Source organism: Chiloscyllium punctatum, chromosome 19, assembly GCF_047496795.1.
Source record: "Chiloscyllium punctatum isolate Juve2018m chromosome 19, sChiPun1.3, whole genome shotgun sequence".
Lineage (NCBI taxonomy): Eukaryota > Metazoa > Chordata > Chondrichthyes > Orectolobiformes > Hemiscylliidae > Chiloscyllium > Chiloscyllium punctatum.
In genome coordinates this window covers 92,535,751-92,554,947 of record NC_092757.1, presented here as the reverse complement: position 1 = coordinate 92,554,947, position 19,197 = coordinate 92,535,751, and the positions used below count along the sequence as shown (strand labels likewise).

At 41.1% G+C, this 19,197-nt stretch overlaps 1 protein-coding gene across 4 annotated transcripts in view; it reads right to left on the bottom strand.

Annotated features, from left to right (window-relative positions):
- The window catches only part of LOC140491621 (flotillin-2), a 97,878-nt gene that overhangs the window by 52,561 nt on the left and 26,120 nt on the right, over positions 1 to 19,197 (bottom strand). For all 4 annotated transcript variants that reach the window (XM_072590071.1, XM_072590070.1, XM_072590072.1 and 1 more), the window contains one exon: positions 12,226 to 12,307. In XM_072590071.1, coding sequence (XP_072446172.1) covers positions 12,226 to 12,307 — 82 coding nt within the window. Of the gene's footprint in view, positions 1 to 12,225; positions 12,308 to 19,197 lie in introns of those variants that run through there.

Genomic DNA, 19,197 nt, shown 5'->3' with positions numbered 1-19,197 from the left:
TCATAAACTCCTCCCTTATCTAAGGTGTGGTGACTCTCAAATAAAACTCACTACCTGCTGACTGCCTCTAAATGAGAGAGGACCTGTGGTCCTCTGAGACGATGGCAGCTTTACCTTTACTGTATCTCCACTCATTATGAACAAGTCAAAACAAGGCTGGCTTTTTATAGCCAAATAATGGGAATACGGGATTGGGTTTAAAACTGCCAAACTCAAATTTTACAGAGATTCTTGATGTTAGGTGGTTAGATTCAAGACTAGCTGCCTGGATTTGACCCTGTCCATTCACTGTTAGTATCTTTTCCCATTACTTACATTACCACTCAGTGCACAATTTTGGGAGCACACAGAAATTCAGCATCACTGCTGTGAACTAACGATGTACCCAAACACTAGGACAATGTGGGAATTTTAACAGAGCGGAGAAATGCCCATTTCTGCAGTGAACTGCACCTTGCCCTCTCTGAATTACAATCTATGAGGAAAACAGTGATGAACAAGTCAGAGTGGAAAACCAGGAAACCCACAAGCAGGAACCCTTTTGGCCCCACTTATACCAGCAGAGGGTGAAAAGCAACTCAAAGAAAATGGGCAAACTTATAGGCAGTGTATTATCGCCATCAGTCTGTTTAGTGGTCTTGCGTTTACATTTTTCAAGGCAGGAGAATAACTTCCATTCAAAATCCAACTTGCATTTCTCTGAACTGGGATAGCAACCTGACAAGTATTCAAGAAAAGGATAATACAGGGTTCCTCTCATAGGTCTGTCTTTTATCAAGTATTAATTGGACACACCAGGAAAAGGGAGAGCCTCCTGAAAGTGTATAGTCTGAAAATGGAAACACTGCTAATAAATACAAAGCAATCAGTCACTGTTAATGAATGCAAATCATCTATAACCAAGTCAAGTTAAAAAAACTACGGCTTTTATACAAAAATACAAAAGGTGTCAGGTTGTGGAATCAAGAAACAAAAAGCAATTCAAAATTAACTAATTGATACACCAGAGACTCCATGACTATGGTTTTGCCTTTTCCCAAGTTTGCTGGTTGGTTTTTCTTTCTAACTGATGCTGTCCTGTCTGCACCTCCTACCAGCTCCTCGGTGAAGGTTTGTCTTTGGAGTGTCAGGCTTGGCCTGCAGCTGATTCTACAGTCTCTGGCAGCACTTACATTTCAGCTGCTACTGACTGCTTTCTTAAAGTGGTCAATTAACTTTACTTCAAAACAAAATTATTTCCGTTGGTTCTGGAACTTTAAGTGATGGAAGTGCCTGCATAGAAATCCAAGCTGCAATGCTACCACCTGGCATTTGCCCCAAATGTCAATGCTGGATACATCATACCTACCAGCTTCATGTTTAGGACAGTGCAAGGTTGTTTGGAGGTTACTCACTGCCACCAATCTTTTGCCTGTACTGTCTTTAGCGCCTGTGATTAGTGGAAGAGGATACACTACTGGATGCACAGAAGGAGCACTTGTGTAAGATGCATGAAGTAATAAATATATGTGTTACTCTTGGAAACTGTGTAAAATACATCTGCTGCCTACCAAGGCTAGTGCTGTACTCCCTATCTCAACCCAAACATTGCACATTATGTCAGCTGGGTGTAGCTAATGCAACTTCAATAACATGGTGCCACTATTTAAGAAAGGTGGTAAGGACAAGCCAGGGAACTATAGACCAGTGAGCCTGACCTCAGTGGAGGGCAAGTTGTTGGAGAGAATCGTGAGGTACAGAATGTACATGTATTTGGAAAGGCAAGGACTGATTAGGGATAGGTCAACATGGCTTTGTGCGTGGGAAATCATGTCTCACAAACTTGATTAAGTTTTTTGAAGTAACAAAGAAGATTGATGAGGGCAGAGCGGTAGACGTGATCTATATGGACTTCAGTAAGGTGTTCGACAAGGTTCCCCATGGGAGACTGATTAGCAAGGTTAGATCTCATGGGATACAGGGAGAACTAGCCATTTGGATACAGAACTGGCTCAAAGGTAGAAGACAGAGGGTGGTGGAGGAGGGTGGTTTTTCAGAGTGGAGGCCTGTGACCAGTGGAGTGCCACAAGGATCGGTGCCGAGTTCACTAGTTTTCATCATTTACATAAATGATTTGGACACGAGCTTAAGATGTATAGTTAGCAGGTTTGCAGATGACACCAAAATTGGAGGTGTAGTGGACAGCGAAGAAGGTTACCTCAGATTACAACAGGATCTTGACCAGATGGGCCAATGGGCTGAGAAGTGGCAGATGGAGTTTAATTCAGATAAATGTGAGGTGAAGCATTTTGGGAAAGCAAATCTTAGCAGGACTTATACACTTCATGGTAAGGCCCAAGACAATGCTGTTGAACAAAGAAACCTTGGAGTGCAGGTTCATAGAAAGTGGAGTCGCAGGTAGGTAGGATAGTGAAGGCAGCATTTGGTATGCTTTCCTTTATTGGTCAGAGTATTGAGTACAGGAATTGGGAGGTCATGTTGCAGCTGTACAGGACATTGGTTAGGCCACTGTTGGAATATTGCCTGCAATTCTGGTCTCCTTCCTAGTGGAAAGATGTTGTGAAACTTGAAAGGGTTCAGAAAAGATTTACAAGGATGTTGCCAGGGTTGGAGGATTTGAGCTATAGGGAGTGGCTGAATAGACTGGGGCTATTTTCCCTGGAGCGTCGGGGACTGAGGGGTGACCTTATAGAGGTTTATAAAATCGTAGGGGCATGGACAGCATAATAGACAAAGTTTAGGGTGAGAGGGGAAAGATTAAGTTAAAAAAGAGACCCAAGTGCAACTTTTTCACAGAGTGGTACGTGTATGGAATGAGCTGCCAGAGGATGTGGTGGAGGCTGGTACAATTGCAACATTTAAAAGGCATCTAGATGGGTCTATGAATAGGAAGGGTTTGGAGGGATATGCGTCGGGTGCTGGTAGGTGGGACTAGATTGGGTTGGGATATCTGGTTGGAATGGACGAGTTGGACCGAAGGGTTTGTTTCCATGCTGTACATCTCTATGACTCTATTTCACTGTCTCAGAACCATTACCTCATTTAGCCAATACCTCTTGTTTTCAGCCCAGGTGTTGAAAATCTAATTTCTCTGTTCTATTTTGTTGGTCACGGTCAGACTTCTTTTTCAAGAGAAAAACAAGAAAGTAGCCGATTTGGCAAAAGGGAATAAATTTGACTCAGTATTAAAGCTATCTGACGATGACCCAATAATGGTGCTGTTTCAAACTGGCTCAAGTAAGCTGAATTCCTTGTCAAGATTGCCATTGTTCACTATTTGCTTTAGGAGGTTATGCCATGTATTTGAGTATGAGCTCATGGGGTAACCTTCAGGCTTGTTTATTATTTAGCTTCAAAGATTGCGAATCGTCCAATAAGTATTGAACCTAGCGCAGTAACAATGGCATTTAAATCATTCTGCACAGTTGAAGGAGGTGTGAATGTAGAAAAATGCAGTATTAAAAGTCAGATATAATAAATTTCAGCTGGGTCTGCCTTTGAGAAATGTAAATTGATGATAAAAGCAATGCCAGTCTTTCTAGGCTATTGTGACAATTCGAACCTGTGCACCAGTCCACAAGGAGGATACCATACACACGAAGGATAAAATCATTTGAAATGTTAAAATGTCTGATGATGTAATATAGTTTGCTCTTAAATATATATATTTTTAGTACCAATACATTTGGTAAAAACGGTCCATCTCTTCCAAGAAAGCAACAAATTTGTAGGGCTGATCTCTATTCCAATTTTGTTGGAACAGTTTCTCCAGTCATGTCAAATACAAAACATACGCTCTTGAAGTATGTGGTATGACCTCTCCCTCACTTGGCACAACATTTTGTTTTGGTGCTACAATTATGTTTTTCCCAGAATGAGCAGAGATTGAAGAGGACAGAATGACTTGCTGTGATATCTGGACAGTTCCATGCCAGTTATAGCTAGCAATTGCTGCTTTAACCAGGTCACTGCTGTGAATGGTATCCAGAGAAAGTTATTCACAGGCAAAACATGACCAGTAAGACAGCACTATCGCATGAATTAAAGATCATCTGGTGAGCCACTGCAGAGACTTTTGGGGGGGGGGGGAAGAATCTCAGCAAATGGATTACAAGAAAATTATAAAATTTCTTTACTCCCCTTATGTCTGCATTGCACAGAATACAGTTTCTCTTCCAAATGCACAATTGTGGCTGCCCCACCCTGTTCCTCACTGCCTGGTCTGACGCTGAAAACATCACCACAGCTGGACAAAGCCAAAAAAGAGCACAAGGTATTGATTAGCTTGTCGATCACAGCATTTGCTGTGTGCTTTCAATGCACTGTATGGCAAGGCAGAGATTCTGCCAACCCAAGCAGCTAGGTCAGGCTACTTTTAAAAGCACAGACTACACTGAGGAAAAGCAGAGACAAAGTATCCATAGTTCTACATCGAGTTGGAAGAGAGGAAATAGGAAAACAAGGCAAAACATCTGCTTATGCTATTCTCAATGCACAGAAATACCTCAATCCAGGAAAATGGACCTGAGGATAGAGGAACAGGGCTAAACTCTAGCACAAAGTACTTCCCCCGGTGGAAACAATCCATGGGATTCATAATGTAATAAAATTTACCATTAAACCTGTCAGTTTACATCTTTAATATTTTAACAAGGTGGCCACTGCAGTTTCACAGAGCATTGCCAGAGCTTGTAAGCACTTACTGACTTATGACATGATAATTATTGAGCGGGTGCACATGAAAATTCAGCACAAGAGAAAGAATAAGCAAGAAATGGTTGTAGAAATGTTTATTCACTTCAGCTGCAAATGGTAGTTTATGAGAGAGACGTGAAGAGGCCAACCTGCTGAAATATTTTCCGGTTTGTTTTCAATATTTCCATTCCTCTTCACAAAAGCATAGTGGGAACCTGTGAGCACAGGCAGATAATAGCTTCTGCATTGCATCCTAGCAAAGCCAAAAGCAACATGCATCAACTATTTACTTTTGATGTTGTAGCCTACCTTAAGGAACGCAGAAAAGGATCTTTTACTTGGCAACAAATATAGGCAAGAGGGTCTAGAATTACATACTTTACTGGAGATAAACCCCTCTGCATACTTCAATATCTTTTACCTTGCAGCTAATTCACATACAAGGTATGAAATTCACAAGATAATGAATAATACTTTACTAAAATAGAAAGGAAATAGATACCAATCTACATTCTAGTTTTTTTTTTAAGTCTTCTTTAGCCTACCACAGCATTCTAAAATCAACCATGTTCGATCACTCAAAGCTGGGCTCAAAAAAAAATTGGCTATGATAACGAATAACTTTTAAGTCATCTGACGTTAAGTAGGAACATCCAATAGAGTTGAAGAATGGCTTCATCTCAGTGTCCAAGGAAAACTGGTGAATCCAGGGAGAGCCCGAAACTCATTCCGTCAAGCTAATGACACTGAAGCCCAGTGGCTACCTGAAGCACATGACAATGCAAGGTGGAAATTGCCACACTGCTTTAACAGAAGTACACAGAGCCAAATTTATACCTTTCTTTCATGAAAATAGATTCCCAGGAATGCTCCTCTGGAGGCAGCCCTTTTAAAAACTCTCAGCGCTAGACTTGAGGCACCAACAAATTAATGCCACAGACAAAGTTGGATTGATATTAAAGAGATTGCCTATGCTTGAAAGTTAATACCACGGTGTAACCCTCATGGTGAAAACATGATAAACAGGAATACATGCCATCGAGATGAAGGGACTTCATTCAAGCTTTCCACACCCACCGAAAGAAAAATGTCCTCTCTGATGAGAAATGAAAAAAAATCCTAATAATACTCTGATTAACCAAATAAATGGTGATGAATTAAAGAAACATCAAGCAGGCAGACAACTTAACAAGAGATCCATCCAGTTGGTATTGATTGAATTACAATCCAGCATAATGTATACCTGCAAAAAAAGAGTGTTGCTCCTGGAACCACCCAACTTCCCCCTTCTCAATCATAGAATCCCTTCCAGTGCAAATAACAATCAAGCAAAACTTCTCCAAGTTTGGGTCAAGAAATGGTTAATCCTTAATGGCTGTGGGGTTCAAGATAAACTTTCAATTGCACACTAAGGCATTTCAAAGAGACAGCTCCTCTTCAGCTCAGTTTTTTCTTGGAATTTCTATGATCCTGAACGATGGGTGCTTTGATTATCTCGTACAAAGTTGTGTTGACCCAGACTTTACTGACATTGAGTAACTTCAAGAAACAAATAAACAAATCACCTGCAGAAAGACAGCAGGCGATTCCAGTGTCTTTTCAAGATAGCCATTTATCACAGGGCATGAACAATGTGAAGCGTCACAAAATCCAAGTGAAGAAACTCCTGAAAAAAAGGCAGTGTTACTCCTGATGTGAGCCACCCTTCTTCAGAAGGTTCTCAACAATTAAGACATTAGATCACCTGCTCAATATGTCCCAAAACTCTTTAGAGCCCAGAAGCAATTATGATGCAGTCACGATGGTTACATAGCCAAGCTGCCAATTTTGTTCAAAAACAAGCAAATAGGATGAACAACTGACCTTAAATGGGTGTGGTTAAGTGTGGGAAGTTGTTTAGAGCATTCAGAGAACGTTGTGCTCTTTGAAAGAAATACTACAACCGTGCATATTCAATGCCCAAAACATTAAAACATTGCAAAAACTTTACTGAATTACAACATTGTTGACAAAGGAAAGATTGGATTAATCTTCAGTTGAATGTTATATCAAAGGATGTGAAAGCCTCAAAACAGATAAAACTAAATTGATAAGAAATAATTAGGAGAAATAAATAAAGCGTTTAGGAAAGTTATTATCATTGAAGGATTCAGATCAGTGAAAGAAGTCATTCACTCACTGCACACATAATATCCTAGTCACAAATTATTCTATTCACCCCACCCCTGTAGCTCATTATTTTCAAGATAATATGCAACAGTAACCAAAAGAAACAAAAACAGAAATGGCTGGAGAAACTCAACAGGTCTGGCAGCATCTGCAGAGAGAAAACAAGGTTAACATTTCAAGTTCAGTGACCATTCTTCAAAACTGATTTGTTTCATTGCAATAGGAACCAATTTGAAATTAATTTACTAATCCAAGGCTTAAAAAACAAAAATTTCATGAAATAGAATGAAATAAAGATTCTACATTTGTCATGACGAGAAACAAAAATACAATATGAAAAAGAGAAGAAAATCAAAGCTGCCACTCTGGAATACAATCTGTGCAAACAGCACAGGGAGTGTCATCAACAGCACAATTGAGCAGCAGCTTCTCAGCAATAACCTGCCCAGTTTGGGTTCCACCAGGGCCACTTGGCTCCTGACCCCTCATTAAAGCATTGGTTCAAACATGGACAAAAGGGCTGAATTCCAGAGGTAAAGTCAGAGTGACAGCTATTGACATCAAGGATGAATTTGACCAGGTGTGGCATCAAGAAACTGTAGCAAATCTAGAATCAATGGGTATTGGGGCAAACTCTCTGCTGGTTGGAGTCATACCTGACACATAGGAAGATGGTTGAGATTGTTGGAGGTCACTCATCTCAGCTCCAGGATATCTCTGCTGGGGTCCCTTAGGGTAGTGTCCTAGGTCCAACCATCTTCAGCTGCTTCATCAATGACCTTCTCTCCATCATAAGGTTAGAAATAGGGAACAGTTGTACAATGTTCAGCACCATTCACAACTCCTCAAATACTGCAGCAACCAGTGTTCAAATGCAACAAGATCTGGACAATATCCAGGTTTGGGCTGACCAGTAACAAGTTACATTCATGCCACACAAATGCCAGGCAATGACCATCTCCAATAAGAGATTCTAACTACCATCCCTTGAATTCAACATTTCCATCACTGAATTCCCCACTATCATCCTCCTTGGGGCTACCATTCACCAGAAACTCATCTAGACTTGCCACACATATACAATGACTACAACAGCAGTTCAGAGACTAGGAATACTGCAGCAAGTAACTCCCTTCGTGACTCCCCAAAGCTGTCCATCATCTACAAGGCACAAGTCAGGAGTGTGATGGAATATTCCCCTCTTGCCTAGATGGAGGCAGCTCCAACACTCAGGAAGCTTGACACCATCCAGGACAAAACAACCTCTGCTTAATTGGCACCACATCCACAAACACCTCCTCCCTCCCCCACCAACGCTCAGTAGCGGCAGTGTGTACCATCTACAAGATGCACTGCAGAAATTCACTAAAGATCCTCAGACAGCATCTTCCAAAGCCACAACCACTTCCATCTAGAAGGACAAGGGCAGCAAATGCATGGGAACACCACCAAGTGACTCACCATTCTTGACTTGGAAATATATCATTGTTCCTTCACTGCTGCTGGGGTCAAAAATCCTGGAACTCCCTCCCTCAGAATATTGTTGGTCAACCCACAACAAGTGGACTGCAGCATTTCAAGAACGCAGTTCACCCCCCCTCGCCCCCCACCCCACTTCATTCTCAGCAAGCACCTTAGAGAGCACATGCTGCATCAACTTTTATCACTAGAGGATTGGAGCTCAGAAGCAAAGAGCTACTGCTTTAATTATACATAATATGTTGAGACTGCACTGACAGTACGTGCAGTACAGGCCCCCTTACCAAATAAAGGATATATTGGCCAGAGAGAGAGTGTGCTACAGAGGTTCAGAAGGGACCAAGTATGAGGAGAAATTGAGGACACTGGGCCTGTATTCGAAAGTTTGCCAATCTCAAAGGAACACTCAAAATTGTTAAAGAGAAATACAGCAGATGCAGAAAGATGTCTCCCCCAGGCTATGGGATCTAGTTCCAGGGTCACAGTCACAGCATAAAAGGTGAGCCATTTGGACCGAGGCGAGAAGGAACTTGCTCACTCCGAGAGTGAGAAATCTTTGACATTCTCTACCCCAGAGGGCTGTGGAAGCTCAGTCATTAAGAAAAGTAATGGCAAAGATTGACAGATTTTGAATTAACATCAAGGAATAACTGGATAGCATGGCAACACAATGTTGATCACCAGCAACGAAAGAGATGACAAAGCAGGCAAAGGGCTAAACAGCCTACTCCTGTTTGTCTAGTCAATGTACTGTGCATTTCATTCAGAAGCAAATTCTCTTCTTGAAGGTTTCTGCATGTCGTGCAAAATGAAATGAGACAGCTAGCCAATAGATGTCCTCTGGACTCATACAGATCAAAAATCTAGTGCTACTCCTACTCCAATATGAATAGTTCATATAAAAAGAGAGATTGCCGTTCAAAATAATGCACTGAGAATTTGTGATGCTTCTTAAAATGCTCTGGAGCCATTTAACTGCCGTTCTGATGGAAGCTTCTTTCTGAGAGGCTGGGGCTGGGAGGACTAAGTGGCTGAACAGAACACACACGCTGTCACTTGTTCGCCCACTCGTCAACAGAGCAGAGGCAGCACATGGGCCTTTTATCTTTGTTTATTTTTCCCAACTCTCCTTAAACAAAAAAAGCATGCTATTAGTTTTCCCTAGTGGCTTAAGGAAGGAGAGTCCATTTTGCTGGTCTTGATATTCACCCAATTGGCTGTGCCAAATATACACAGTGGGAATGGCAGGAACAAACTGGGAAATTAGATACTGCATGGTTAAACACCTTGTGAATATTCAATGCACAACCATACATACAAAGAACAGACACTTGAATTAGGTGCTGGAGAAGGGCCAGTACTTCGGGAGGGAAGTGACAACAAGAACAACAAACTGAATAAGAGGCATCACAAGGGTATGCTTTCATGGGGAGGGGAGATTATAAATATCAATTATACATTGCCTTTCTAGACTAATAAAAGCATTACACAAAATCAAAACCAGAACCTGTGGCATCCTGTTGAAGTCAATATGTGGAATAAACAGGATATGATAAATGGATTATTACTGCCAGCAGCAAAATTCACAAAGATCTCAGGCAGATTGTCTGAATTTCAATTTGTTTAAATGACCTCTGGGGAATCATACAAAATTAAAAGGGAGCGTACAAAAAAAAACAGGCAAATGTTTGTGAAATCAAAAACACATTGACAAAAAACAAAATCAGGGCTGTGGCAGCCATCAGCCCTAAGGGGCAAGATAACATGTAAGCTTCGCTTCCCTCTGTCTGACATTAGAAAGAGGATGTGGGAGGGGGAAACCCATAACCAGGGACAGGGAGGAGAGAAGGGAGATTTCAAAACAAACTGACCTGCTGCAGGAATTGGGGTCTTGAAAGACAGGTTTATTTTTTATTAATGATAAGCACGAGCTCAACATTTGATGTTTTTTTTCAAAACAGGGAAGAGACCACAAAAACAACCACAATATCCGAGTGGTGCCAGAGATCTTCAGCATTCAAAAAGATGAGGAAAAGGTACAACAGCAAACAGCAAAATCCATCAGAACAAAATGTCCAAAGGATACACTCAGACACATTTTAGCATTTTTTGGGGAAATTGAGATTGGAAGAGTTGTGCATATATACCGATTTATTGTTTCCTCTCTACCTGCCCTCATTAAAACAGTTGGAGGAGTGACAAGACCTTTGAGTTCTTTACATTAAGCAACATTTTCTGTTAACGTACAATACAAAACACAATTTGACCAAAAAAAATCTTGTTTGCAGATTTGTAATACGTGAAACTCATACATTACAGTTGGAAAGACCATTTCTGTACATTGCCATCCCAGTGATGAATCTCAGGAAAATAAAATTGATGACTCAGACTGTGGAAAATAGTTCAGTGCATTTGAAAGATACAATGCTTGATGTTTAAAAGATGAATGAGTTGGATGCTAGCCAATAGTAAAATTGATTTCCACAAGCATGTTATTCAAATACATTACTTTAACATTACATTTTACATGGGGTCCAAAGTTTCTTCATTCAAAGCAGAGGCATTTTCAAAATATTCCTTAATTTCGTAGCTAAATTTTCAGTTAAAAGCCAGCTTCCAATCAATTTAATTTTTGTACAACAATTAAAAAGCATCTGGATGGGTATATGAATAGAAAGGACTTAGAAGGATATGGGCCAAATGCTGGCAAATGGGACTAGATTAATTTAGAATATCTAGTCAGCGTGGATGAGTTGCACCAAAGGGTCTGTTTCTATGCTGTACACCTCTGACTCAAATTTTGGTGTGCAACGAAAGAATTTTGGCTTCTCTTGTTCAGATGCTGGATTTATGTTTTTCACTCCTTCCATGACAAATACTTACAAACATGTCTCTCCCCAAATCAAAAATACAGCATAAGACCTAAAAGATTACATAATCCAAAGTCAGAGACCAAGTGTGTAAAAAGGGTCTGTTCACAACTTCAGTTTTGCACCACTTGGATCTCTCCGATTGCTTGCTTCACTTTGAGAATTTAAATGTGAACTCCACACTTTAAAAATGGAAGAGAAGAGCTACTACAGAGAATTCCATTGATGGCGTGATCCTTCTTTCTAAACATAACGAAGGGATTAGAGCAATGTCTGCAAGTTAAATAATTTCTTAAACCTCTCACACGGCAATGAAGTGGCTCTCTGCGCACTGCAGGGATGGTCCTCCTGCATTTTTGTAAACACTAGCAGACTCCATATTTTATACAATATTGATAGGAGAACATCTCCAGCACTGGGATAGCACCACAACATTAAATTTAAATTTGCAAATTAAAGATACTATCATACCAAAAAAAAAATGAGGAAATGGTCAGAACCAAAGGCTTTTCCCAGACCTTCAGGTTCGGGTGGGTTACTCTGAAGAGGGTTCGTGTGGATTCGTTGGGCCGAAGGGCCTATTTCCACACTGTAGGGAATCTAATCACATCTATGCTCCAGAATAAAAAGTGACAAGAAAGCATTTTTTTTAAAGTCACATTGACTGCATTGCAGAATTTTACACAATTTACTTCACCTTCACCTTTCTCCTACCATCATCCAACCATCATACAGATCCCCAACACTCTGCCCATTGCCCATGCTTGATACGCAATCATTTGCTTCAGGTTTAATTCAACCACCTGCATCTCATGAGCCATTAAAGTTTGTTTGACATAGCACACAATCACCACCAATCCACCTTTTCTGCATCACCCTCTTTACATATTAAAAAAAGTTACCGAAAACACCAATTCCTAAATATGACCGGCTAAAGTGGAAGAGTGTCTTTGGAAGAAAGCAGAGCTTGAGAGGGAGGAAAGTTGTTTTTTGTTGTTTCTGAGTGCCTTACCTCTGTGTCTGAGAGACGCACCACCAAGCCCAGGCCCATCCTCCAATGACGTACTGCTTCTGATCTGATCCACAGCAGCCACCTGGAGCAGAAAGAACAGATGCTTCCTTACCAAACCACTTAAAAATGAGACTTTTTTTTTTAGCAACGTCTCTTGTGTGAAACAGAGTTGGATAAAGAGGGTTACCTCAGATTACAACAGGATCTGGATCAGATGGGCTGAGAAGTGGCAGATGGAGTTTAATTCCGATAAATGTGAGGTGCTGCATTTTGAGAAAGCAAATCTTAGCAGGACTTCTACACTTAATGGTAAGGTCCTAGGGAGTGTTGCTGGACAAAAAGACCTTGGAGTGCTCCTTGAAAGTGGAGTCACAGGTAGATAGGATAGGGAAGGCAGCATTTGGTATGTTTTCCTTTATTGGTCAGAGTATTGAGTACAAGTGTTGGGAGGTCATGTTGCGGCAGCACAGGACATTGGTTAGGCCACTGTTGGAATATTGCATTTAATTCTGGTCTCCTTCCTATCGGAAAGATGTTGTGAAACCTGAAAGGGTTCAGAAAAGATTTAAAAGGATGTTGCCAGGGTTGGAGGATCTGAGCTACAGGAAGAGGCTGTTTTCCCTGGAGCGTCGGAGGCTGAGGGGTGACCTTATGGAGGTTTACAAAATTATGAGGGGCATGGATAGGGTAAATAGACAAAGTCTTTTCCCTGGGATCGGGGAGTCTAGAACTAGAGGGCATAGGTTTAGGGTGAGAGGTAAAAGATATAAGAGAGACCTAAGGGTCAACTGTTTCACGCAGAGGGTGGTACGTGTATGGAATGAGCTGCCAGAGGATGTGGAGGTGGCTGGTACAATTGCAACATTTAAAAGGCATTTGGATGGGTATATGAATAGGAAGGGTTTGGAGAGATATGGGCTGGGTGCTGGTAGGTGGGACTAGATTGGGTGGAGATATCTGGTCAGCGTGGACAGGTTGGACCGAAGGGTCTGTTTCCATGCTGTACATCTCGATGACTCTATGACTGACCCTGTAGAGATTGCAACGATGACAGTTGTACAGGGGTGGCAGGATTCAGTGGCAAGAGTTAGAGTCAAATCTGTCCGTCAGAGTGAGGCTCTTAGGTAGAGCCAGTCTACACCTGCGGAAATTCAACAGGTTGCAGGGGTTTCTCCTCCCTCTGGCAGTCAGCTCCAGATTTGCTGCAATAGGGCTTGCTATGATTATGGGACACAAAAAAAAAAGGGCCTCATAGCAAGTGCTGTTTTCCGGTTCCAACTACAGTGCAGGAATTATTTGTTGATGTTGTAATCATTTCATCAGTGCTCCATTAGCTTAGACAGCAGCTACCAAGGCCCCAAGCTGTGGAATTCTGTCCAAAACCATCCCTCCACCACTCACTCTCCTTCAAGTCACTCAAAATTTTAATATCAACGTTACACCTGATGTTCCCATGAAGAGGCTTGGGATAGTTCAGTATGTTAAAAGGTACTTTATAAACACAAACAGTTGTTAAATTATTTGGTGCCAGGTTGAGAGTTTCTAGCAAGGCTACATTTGCTGACCATTACTACATGTCCAAGATAGTAATGGATATTCTTCCAGAGCTGATGCAGTCCTGATGAAGTTGTTTGGACAGTGAAAGGATACTAAAACATACAATGATGTAACAGTGAAATAGGATTGAGAATGGTTTACGAATTTAGAGGCGATGGATTTTTTGTTTTGCAAACTTGTCACTCTGGTCACCCCAAAAAAGGGTTCATGCTGAGCAGGACCGGTGGAGATTGTATCATCTACAGGAGACAGTTCAGTCAAACAGCAACAGAGATGTAGAGGCATCTCTGGGAAGTGGTCCAAATGTCCTCTCCAACACTAGAAAACACAACCATAAATTTCCGAGATGGTTTTGGAGTTTAGGAAACTTAAGTCTCATGCAGAATGGGATATTAGCAATATGAAGCCAACTCAGCCAAAGGCCGAGTTGAATGATCCTTTTAAACAAAATTCTTGTTCATTTAGAAAAGGAAATTAGTAATATTTAGCACTGACATTACAGTAAACTCCCGTTAGGACTCCTGTAGTAAAACTTTGACATACCAATGCACAATTTCCCAAAACCAAACATCAAAGTTCATTTCTGGCATTATTCATTTTAGATCGATGCAACAGTTGACTGCAAGTGCATTACTCCACAGAAACAGAGTAGAGGAACATTAACTTTGAGCTCCTCATCATGAACAGATTACATAGCAATCTCTCTGAAATAGGTGGTGTGTGGAGGGGTAACTAATGGGAGTTATTCCTTCAGCCTCGCCTCAATTCTGAATGGCCTCGAATGAAGTAGAGGGATGAGTCATGAGGGGACTGGTTCAGATAGACAGACAGGTAGACACGGGAGAGGTTTTTCTGCATGGGTTAAGAAAGGTTACAAAATATCCTGCCCAACAAGATCTCTACTAACTTCAAACATTTTTCATTGGAATATTTTACAGCTACTCTTCAGAACATTTTCAGTGAGCATCCAGAACAGACTGGGTTTGAACATGAGGCTTCCAACTACTAAAAGGTTTTGATACATCTCCAAATCTATCACAGAGTGCTTGTGGTTAACAAAGTTACAGTATTGCAGTTGGCTTGTTGGCATCGGAAAATACAGATTTTAGTTTAAGCCACAGCATCAAAACCAAGTGTTTCCTATCTGTTGAAATGCTGTAGATAAAATCCCCACTGAGGAACAAAAGTCAATTAGGCACAAGTTCGAGGTGATGATTTTGCTAAATTCCTCTCAATGGTCTAGTGGTCCCTGACTCAGAGATTGGATAACCATATGCACTGCACCTTTAACGTAGTAAAGCGTCCCAAACTGCCTGGTAGATAGGAGGACAAATGACTTCAAAGGCAACATTTTCAACAGAAGGCACGAATGGAGAAATGGGGAGGTTTAGTGAGGCAATTCCAGAGCTCAGGGCCTCAGTAGGTGAAGGCATGACCAGCAATGGCAGAGCTATTAAAATCAGAGATACAAGAGAAGCCAGAATTAGAGATATCTAGAGAACCTGGGGCCTTGTAGGACATAGGAAGGGGCAAGGCGTCGGAGGGATTAGAAAGCAAGGATGTTAACGTCAGAGTTGACATATTACTGGATCTGGAACCAATGCTGGATGTTTAGTACTTAGCGCGAATCAAAATACAGGCCACAGAATTTTGAATAAAGCCCATGCTGGCTGGGAGATGGATGGCTAGTGAGCAAAGTAATGGAATGTTACTGTCCAATAAAGGTAAGACAGCCATGGTAAATCAACTCATTGGCAGATAAGTGGACAGAGTAGGATGACTTCATGTTGGAGGAGTTAGGTGGGTGTGAGATCAGGGTTAAGTACAATAAATACAAACAGTGACAGGCAAAGAGAGAGTCAATCCGCAGCTGGGAGCCCAGTGTGACAGGACTGCAGACAATGACTTCCCAGTAGTTATTCAGGAGGAAATGTTCCCCCTCACCCCAATGCGATGTCTGAGAAGCAGTGAGACATGGAAGGGTTGAGACAGGTGCTGGTAGTGGTGAAGCTGGAGATAGTCAGTTTATAACTGGCAGAAACAGAGGGGCAACATAGAATCCAGACATTCAGCCAAACTGTTCCTTTTTGACATTTTTCAGAAACAGTTCTCAGTGTAGGAGCCACGAAATTAAAAAAAAACTCCCTTCTCCGCAAATTCAAGATATCTTAACTGTTTGACTTGAGCTTCCAGATTTAATGTGTCTCAGAGAAATGCAGATGAAACAAAATCAGAAATTGCTGGAAAAACTCAGCAGGTCCGGCATCATCTGTGGAGTTAAAGGTTTCTGGTCCAGTGATCCTTCTTTAGTTAGTTAACCCTTAGTTAACCAAAACTTAACTCTGCTTTCTCTCCACAGATGCAGCTGGACTTGCTGAGTTTTTTCAGCAATTTCTGTTTTTGTTTCTGATTTCCAGCATTCACAGTTCTTTTGTTTTTGTGAATATGGATGAAAGTCTGGTTAATCAGCAGTGAACAGACAACTGTAGAAAGATGCAACCAGTGCTTTTACTGCATGTACAGAGTGTTCATTTGACATTTTAGTTCAGAGCACAGGACAAGGCTGAATGAAAAGTAAAGCATAGGGTCATACTCAAAAGCCTCAAAGAATTCAGGACGTACAACAAAGTTAGCCATTATTGTCATATGTAGACTTTGTAACTGGTTTGATCATCAGGGAATATAAATCTTTATTGTTGATATTAGTCAGCAAGCTCTATGTGGTTTCAACAATTTAACTGTACCCAAGTGCTTGCAGTAAAACAGAACTAGTTTACATTAATTTCACACCTAACATTTACATCTATATAACATGTCTATCTCTCCTTTATCACCAGTACCACTGCCGTTGGCAATAAGCATCCTCACAAAGAAATCTGTTCCACTTACTCCGCCTCCTTATTTACCATCATCATAAAAAAATTGTCCAGCTCCTTTTAATTCTGAAATCATATTGATCTCAAAACACGAACTGTTTCTCTCTCCACAAATGCTGCCTGATCTGCTGAGTTTCTCCAACATTTCTGATTTTTATAATGAGTTTCAATACAATGCACCCTGATAATTAAAATAGGCAGATTTTGAGAATCACTTATTTTTAAAAAATGGATTCTTAAACACCAGGCTACTTAAATAAAGGCTCATCCAATTTATTTTAGCTCAGCTTTTGATCATGCTAAATACTATCCCAACCTTTGCCTCTGAGCAGGAGTTTACTCTCTCTTTCACCTCCATGAATGAAGTTGTGACTGACTTAATACTACAAGATCTAGATTGAATGCTGCAGCAAGATGTAATAATGTCTCTCTCATTACTGTCATGTCATGTATTTTCTTGCCTATTTCTCTACTGAAGCTCATACTCTTCTCTGCAGAGGCAGTAGTTAGAGAAAAGGGAAGATGCACTCACTACACATTCAACAGTTCAGATAAAAGTCCAGAACAGCACTTCAAATTACAATGAAAGTACTTTTGAACTATCACTACTGTAATGCAAGAACTTACACCAGAGGTCAGGTGACATACAGTAAGATCCCACAAATAGGCTGCTTTGAGTGATTTTTGGATGAAGGATAAATACTGGTCAGCAGAACACGGCAAAGGCAGCAGTTCACCTTCCTGAACCACTGCAGTCCTTGGGGTTAGGCATACCCACAATGCTGTTAGGGAAGGGAGACCCAGCAACAGTAATGGAGTGGCGTAATATATTTCTAAATCAGGACAATGAGTGGCTTGGAGAAGTCACAGGGAGTGCTGTACTTAACCATTTGCTGCCCTTGCCTTCTAGATGACAGATGAGGGTGTGACAGGTGCTGTTGACAGAGCCGTGATGTTTGTTAAACATCTATTCAACAACTTATCAGAAAGATGGCACCTCTCACTGCAATAATCTCTGGAAAATGAGACTCAATCAGGTTCCACTAACTTAACTCTACAACAAGATTAAAGTTTCTTCTTCCAGTGGAGGGTATTCTCACATTTCAACCACCACAAATGTCAAGGACCTGTTTTGTTAATGTTCTCACTGGGTGCATCGATTTAATGTACTGCCATTGATGGCTGAGCCTGGATTCGACAATGACCTTATTCAGGGTCACAGATTCCTGCAATGGACATCTGCACAGACCAAACCTGAAATTTAATTCTTTGGACACTTGGAATGGCAACATTCCCACAAGATAGCAGGATCTGGAGTGCAGCATTTACTTCCTAGGATGTATGCTACCATTTATTGCCCTGTTGAAACCCCTGCATTGAATTCAATAACAACTGGAATTAAAAGCTAGCCCAATGGCAACCCTATAACGATGGTTGATTGATGTAAAAGCTCATCTAGTTCAGGAACATGGGGAAGGAATTCTGCCACCCTTTACTGGTCTGCATGCGATTCCAGACCCACAGCACTGTCCAGAGCTTCAGGGCAATAAATAGCAGTACGTATCCCACAAGTGAACAAAAGGAAACTACTGCAAACAAGGTTTAGTTTAATGTGAAGGTGATTGTGTCGTTGGGGTGCTGTGCCTTTTGCCCTCAATCTCAAGTCTATTTTTATGGAAGGGGTGCTACTGGAATATGGCAGAAATGTAACCAAAATTTCCCTCTGCAAATGCAAAGTACGTGAGGTCACAGACATTGAACACCTGAGCTAGTTGCAAATGAAGTAATCCTATCCATTTGCATTAGACAGGCACTGACTTTTGGAGATAAGGAAGGCCATTTGTGCACCTTCTCAAGAACAAACCCTTTAACGCAGAATCTGTGACTGACTGTTTCCACCTTTCCAAATAATTCCTCTTGGTTGCATACGGTCTTCAGTCACACCTTTCCCCCTCACCACCTTCATTCACCCAATGCTTTTGTGAAGTGTTTCTGGGTGATCAGATTCCTTTGTTCTCATGACTCTGCTGAGAGAACTGCATGCAAAACAACAGAAGGATTTATTTCCAAATACACTGAAGTAAAAACTAGGTTCTATTAAACAGTTACCCTCGACAGGTTGTGGAGCAATCCTAACCAACCTGTATGTCAGTATTTAGCAGAACTTCTCCGTAAACATTCAAACTTGGCAAGTTCAGCAATGAAAAGGTTAGAAATAGATTAAAGTGCCCATGTTGAGGGAAGGTGGCAGGATTGAGAATGAAAAGGTCAACCTTTCAGTCACACCTACAATTGCTACTAAACACAGAATCGTTTTGCATATCACCTGAGGAATCAGTACCCATTTCCCTTTTTTTAAAATAATCACCAGAATGATACTACTACCTTGACGTTAAGTTGCAAGTCTAGGATGGAGAATTTTCTTTCGATTTATTTGTGGAATTCATGCAGCACCAACAGGTCCACACAATCTGTCCTCTGGGCAATTAGGGATGGACATTGCTGTGGGTCTGGAGTCACATGTGTGCCAGTCCAGGTA